The sequence below is a fragment of the Parasteatoda tepidariorum genome, chromosome 2, assembly GCF_043381705.1.
Source record: "Parasteatoda tepidariorum isolate YZ-2023 chromosome 2, CAS_Ptep_4.0, whole genome shotgun sequence".
Classification (NCBI taxonomy): Eukaryota; Metazoa; Arthropoda; class Arachnida; order Araneae; family Theridiidae; genus Parasteatoda; species Parasteatoda tepidariorum.
The window spans coordinates 68,454,263-68,460,973 of record NC_092205.1 but is presented as its reverse complement, the minus strand read 5'-3'; the positions used below and the strand labels follow the sequence as shown (position 1 = coordinate 68,460,973).

The following is a 6,711-nucleotide window of genomic DNA, read 5'->3' as shown; positions in this document are numbered from 1 at the left end:
CTTGGAAAAAGGTAAGCCTGTTCCGAGGAACAGTAAGTTGTCTTCATTGTGTGTTTTTCTAGATGAAAATAAGCTGATGAGAGTTGGTGGTAGATTATCTCTGTCTGACTTGCCTGTTAATTCTAAGTTCCCCATCATTTTACCGGGTAAGAATTCTTTAACCACCATAATTTTGAGATATTGTCATTTAAAATATTTGCACTTGGGACCACAAGCATTATTATATCAAGTTCGACAAAAGTTCTGGCCTCTTAACGGTAGAAATAATTGTAGGAAAATTGTACATAGTTGTATCACATGTTTTAAAAACAAACCTGTTATGAGTAATCAAATAATGGCTGATCTACCAAAGGAGCGTACAAGACCTAATTATCCATTTAACATCACGGGAATTGATTTTTGTGGCCCATTTTCTATTAAGTTCAAAAACCAGAGAAAAGGGGTCACAAATAAGGTTTATGTTGCTGTTTATATTTGCTTGTGTACCAAGGCAATACACTTAGATTTTGTAACTGATTTAACTTCTCAATCGTTCATTGCCAGTCTAAAACGTTTTTTTGGGAGACGGGGCAAGTGTTCAAAAATTATGACCGATAATGCAAAAACATTTATCGGTGCTAACATTGAGATTAAGAAGTTAAGGAAATTGATAAATTGCCCAGATGAGACGTTAGCCAGTTATTTTACTAACGAAGGGATTGATTGGAAATTTATCCCACCAAGGTCACCAAACTTCGGGGGAATTTGGGAGGCTGGTGTGAAGTCGTTTAAGTTCCACCTAAAAAGAGTAATTGGCAATCAAAATTTAACTTTAGAAGAATTCTTGACAATTTTGACTGAAATCGAAGGTGTTTTGAACTCCAGACCTCTCACTCCACTATCACCGGAGTTTGATGAATTTGAAACTCTATCACCTGGTCATTTCTTGATAGGTAGGCCCATCACCTCACTCGCTGAACCCCAACTAATAGATATAACTGAGAATAGGCTTTCTAACTGGCAAAAGATTAATAAGTATAGTCAGAGAATATGGAAGTTGTGGAAAAGGGATTACCTTAATAATTTACAGGAACGTAATAAATGGAAATTTGAAAAGAATAATGTAGAAATAGGAACCCTGTGTTTGATAAAGGAAGAGAATTTACCATCTACGCAATGGTTAGTAGGACGAATTGTTGAGGTGATGCCTGGCCGTGACACAAAAATAAGAGTAGTGAAGTTAAGTTTACCTAACGGCAAACAACTTCAAAGAAATATTCGTGACATTTGTATTCTTCCCATAGAGTAATTGTGCAAATAGAAAATTAGCTTTAGTCTTATATCTCAATGTCTGCTTTATGTCACAATGTTATTTGTATGATTCATATATATTTTTTCTCTGTATAACATTATATTGCTAATTGTGTAAAATTTATTGAAATTTGCAATTTCAATCGTGGGGAGTGTTAATTCCCATTAAACATATAGATGGCGCTGTAAGCGTAAATTGAATTTAATTGTAGAACTGAGTGCTGGAAGCAGCAGTGTATGTGTATGTGTAATGTGTAACGGGCTCACGAGCGAGTCCGTAATGCTGGTACAAAATAAATGAGTATAAAATAAATACAGTCCAATTATTGTGTGTGAGCTATTGATCTGACCAAACTGGTCAGATGGAGCCACAGGATTATACAAACCCATTTTAAAAGGAAAGGTATAGCGATTTCACTCAGCCATATCAGTCGCATCAGGAATTCAAAACTCGGATCGATGCAAAATAATGCAAAACCAAAACGAAGTGAACGGCCAAGCAAATTGAAGAAATCAGATTTGAAGAAGCTTGATAAGATGACATCAAAACCGGGTCCACCAACACAGGCAAGCATGGCTAAAGCTCTTAACGTGAGTCAGAAAGTTGTAAGCTATCAACTAAAACAAAAGTTGAAGAAAAAATGCCATAAAAAACCTATAAATGTCATCATTTAAGTGAGAGATCTGTGCAGATTAAGAGGCAACGTTCATGGTCCCTCTACAAGTTTCTCCGTAAGGACAGATGGCGAAAGTTCATTACAACTGATGAAACTTGGATCTATCTATCTTATACCAATGCTAAATCTAAAGTTCAATATCTTAGCCGAGGGCAGAACAGGCGAGACTTGACACCATCAACCTCGGTGCCTCATTCCAAAGACGTAATGGTTTGGATGGGCATATCCGCCCATGGTGTGACCAAACCTCGGTTTGTGAAACCTGGGGCCAAAATAAATTCAGAGTATTACATATCGAAGATATTAAAGCCCTTTCTTGAGGATGATTACTGCAGATTTTACCCTAATGGTGATGCTGTTTCAAATCAGGACTCTGCCCCATCGCATGCATCTAAGGTCACCCAGAAATTCCTAACAGATCAGCAAGTGTAATTCCTGAGACCAGAACAATGGATTCCAAACTGTCCTGATGCTGCACCATGCGATTATTTCCTATGGGGACATCTGAAAAACAAACTGAATAAGCGAAGTATTTCTACATTGAGAGGCCTTCAAAGAGCTATTAGAGAAGAGGTGAAGAAAATCCCCCAGGAAATCATTTTGCGGGCTTTAAAATCATGGCCGAAGCGTTGTAGACAAATCTATTATGTCGGAGGTCGACATATTGAGAATCACTGCTGCATTTATGTAATAAACGTTGGAAATAAAAGCATTCAAAAATGATCCCTATATTTTTTTGTTACCCTGTAGTCAAAAATGCAACAGAAAACATTTTTTTTTCAGTCAACTCATCCATAACTTGGTATATTGCTTTGAAATTTGATGAGAAAGCAAAACTGGTTTCCTTAGCAAAACGCAGCAATCTGAACATTTCTAAATTTTCTTTAAATGATTTTTCAAATCATCGGTACCTTTTGGGACGACGGGTAATTTATTTAACGTTTTCCTTCTCACTCCCGTGAAAATGACGAGGTGAGGTTTCACCCTCTATTTCTCGCTCCCGTGATATTGACGGGCTGGAATGTTCAGTAGTAACGCGCCAATAAGAATAAAACTAATTCATTTCTTTTGCCCGGAAAACATTTTATTTCTCATTTTGCACACCAAATGACAGTACAAGGATACTTTTAAGGTTATTGTAGATAGTTTATTTTAAACTAGATGTCAGCAGTAATCAAATACGTAATAGAAATACAATATCCAAAAAAATAGGCACTTTTATGACCATTTTCTTGAAAATTTACCAATCGTCAAGGGGATAAACTAACTATGCGATAGTATTAACCCATATTAATATATATAAATATATTTTTTTTTAATTTTAAAACTAATTTTTATGGAATATAATGCTTTTTTAGCGGAATTATCAACTAGCGCTAGTGTTGAAACTACTTAAATGTGTTATTTTTTGCCAAAAGTACATTGCCAAAAATACATGATGGATTTTATTGGTTTAAATAAAATTTAATCATGGCTGCTGAAAATTTACACTCGCGTCTTTGGAGATATATGCTTTGATATGAAACCACGATAGTTTAATTGCCTTCTAGGTATAAGATCCTTTTCAATGAGAAAACCATTAACTTGAGTGTCCAAACTTTCTTTTAATTAAGAGGCTGGCTGTCGGTGGCAATTAACGAACACAGAAAACTCTTAATCTTCTAGAAACAGACGGAACGACGTTTGGGATCTTTTCGAAATTACATCCGTCCTCCAAAGATCATTCATCACATTTGATTTCTTTCACTTGGGGGAGAAAGAGTTGAGATCAGTAGAAATATCCTTCATCTGAGCAAAAGTTTGACGTTTGACATGTTTACCTGAATAAAAGGAATCAAACTTTGAAAACCAGTAAAGCTTAAAAGTAAATTCCAATTTAAGTTTTTGTATTAACAGTCAGGATATTTGCTTTCTTTGACTGTGAAAATAGTCCAATCGACTAACGTTGAGACTTTAGAGACTAATAACCAATTTTTTTTTAATTTGTAGCATTTGAGCAATGTTCTGGCACTTGACATTTTTACCAGTATTAATAGAATAATTCTTTGGAATCGAAGCTGAGAAGTAAAAATTCTGTGTTATTAGACAGGGTATTTGCTTCTTTACCTATGAGAATAGTAATTCCAACGTTTTTATAAGAACTAATAACTCAAGCACTGTTCTTGCACTTGACATTTTTACCTGTATTAATAGAATAATTCTTTGGAATAGAAGCTGAGAAGTAAAAATTCTGTGTTATTAGATAGGGTATTTGCTTCTTTACCTATGAGAATAGTAATTCCAGCGTTTTTATAAGAACTAATAACTCAAGCACTGTTCTTGCACTTGACATTTTTACCTGTATTAATAGAATAAGGCTTTGGAATAGAAGCTGAAAAGTAAAAATTCTGTGTTAGACAGGGTATTTGCTTCTTTACCTGTGAGAATAATAATTCCAGCGTTTTTATAAGAACTAATATCTCAAGCACTGTTCTTGCACTTGACATTTTTACCTGTATTAATGGAATAAGGCTTTGGAATAGAAGCTGAGAAGTAAAAATTCTGTGTTATTAGACAGAGTATTTACTTCTTTACCCCTGTGAGAATAATAATTCCAGCGTTTTTATGAGAACTAATATCTCAAACACTGTTCTTGCACTTGGCATTTTTACCTGTATTAATAGAATAAGACTTTGGAATAGAAGCTTAGAAGTAAAAATTCTGTGTTATTAGACAGAGTATTTGCTTCTTTACCCCTGTGAGAATAATAATTCCAGCGTTTTTATAAGAACTAATATCTCAAGAACTGTTCCTGCACTTGACATTTTTACCTGTATTAATAGAATAAGGCTTTGGAGTAGAAGCTGAGAAGTAAACATTCTGTGTTATTAGACAGGGTATTTGCTTCTTTAGCTGTGAGAATAATAATTCCAGCGTTTTTATGAGAACTAATATCTCAATCACTGCTCTTGCATTCGGCATTTTTACCAGCATTAATAGAATGGAGCTTAGAAATAAAAACTTAAAAGTAAGTTTTTGTTAAAGTTTCTGTGTAATTAGACAGGATATTTGCTTTCTTAGTAGATCAAATAATAAATTTAGAGACTTAGGAAAAACCAATAACTATTTTTTTTTAATTTGTAGCATTTAAGCAATGTTTCGGCATTTGACAATCTAGCCTGTATTAATAGAATAAATCATGAAAGTAAACTTTTAGTACTCATACTGTGCTATTAGACAAAATATTTTTCTCTCCAGCAGTACAAATGAAACATACAGGATTTTAGGAAAATCCAATGACCAATTAGTTTATTTTAAGTTTGCAGTATTTGAATAATTTTCTGACACTTGACATTCTAACTCGCAGTAATGGAATAAGGCTTAAAACTAAAAATTTAGTAGTCATTCTGTGTTACTAAACAGAGGTATTTGCCTCTTTAGCTGTGCAAATAATAAAAGCAGTATTTTAGGAAAAACTAATAATTATTTAGTTTATTTCAAATTTGCAGCATTTTAACAATGTTTTAGCAATCGACATTCTAACCCACATTAATAGAATAAAGCTTAAAATTAAAAGTCTGGTACTCACACTGTGTTATTAGACAGAGTATTTGCCTCTTTAACTGTTCAAACAATAAATCCAGCGTTTTAGTAAAAACTGAAAACTAGTTTATTTTAAATTTGTAGCAATTGAGCATTATTCTTGCAGTTGAAATTCTAACCTGCATTAATAGAATAAAGGTTAAAAGTAAATGTCTAAATATTTTATGTTATCCACAGAGTATTTGCTTGTTTAGCTAAGCAAATAATGAATAAAACATTTTAACAAAAACTAATAAAAATTCATATCTATGAATGAAACAAAACTTTGAGCTTGAAAGATAAAAAGTAATTGCAAATACTAAAATCTTTATACGTTTGTATTGACTAAATTATTATCAAAAATATCTAATAAATGAATAATAAAAATATAATGTTATATTATAGATTAAAACATTCATTCTAACTAAGCAAACAATTGCCATTTAACATGTGCACATGAATAATAGGTTTAAACTTTGTATACCTAAAATACTTTTTTTTTTCGAAAAAAATTAATTCATTCATTTTTCACTATCCGCAAAGAGTTTTCTTTCTTTTAAAAATCAATAATTTTATAAATAGAGCGAAATACTTATCATTTAAAACATTCATTCACTAAGAAATACTTTCAAATGATCTGCAATAGATAATTTTAATCTGAGATAAACAATTAGTTAAATACAGCTAATTCAGCAGCATTTTCTCAAAAGTCCCTTAAATTTCATGTAATGATCCCCAACTCATCAAGCATGAGCAGAAATATAAGTATTGCTTCATAAACATAAGTACATAATACAGTACATTTTGCTCTCATTAAACCCTTTAATAGTGCTCTAAAATATCTCATTTAACTTATGATTAACTATTCTTTTCGCGTGACTGCTTTCGTCTTAACCACTCGTGTACGCTTTTTTCGTGATTAAAATTTCTGTGCTTGTATTTTATTTCACAGTTAGTAAAGTTTATGTGCGACAACAACGGCTATGCCCTCTGGAGTTACCAAAAGTGGCTTATTTATTATACTATAATATGCGATTTGTTTATAGTAATAATTACACTAAGGCCTGGAAATAAAATTATGTTAAATTTTAATGGAGGCTCAAAACAATAAAAACGTTAATTTTTTTTCACTACTAATATTTATTTAAAACTATATATATATATATATATATATATATATATA

General features: G+C 32.4%; 1 protein-coding gene across 1 annotated transcript; it reads left to right on the top strand.

Annotated features, from left to right (window-relative positions):
• Positions 1-1,650, top strand: LOC122273172 (uncharacterized; the record flags this gene model as incomplete). The annotated part of the gene is given in 1 exon segment (XM_043057237.2): positions 1-1,650. A coding segment is annotated over 1 exon segment (1,288 nt), but the record flags the coding sequence as incomplete, so codon positions are not given.
• Positions 1,651-6,711: the final 5,061 nt, after the last annotated feature.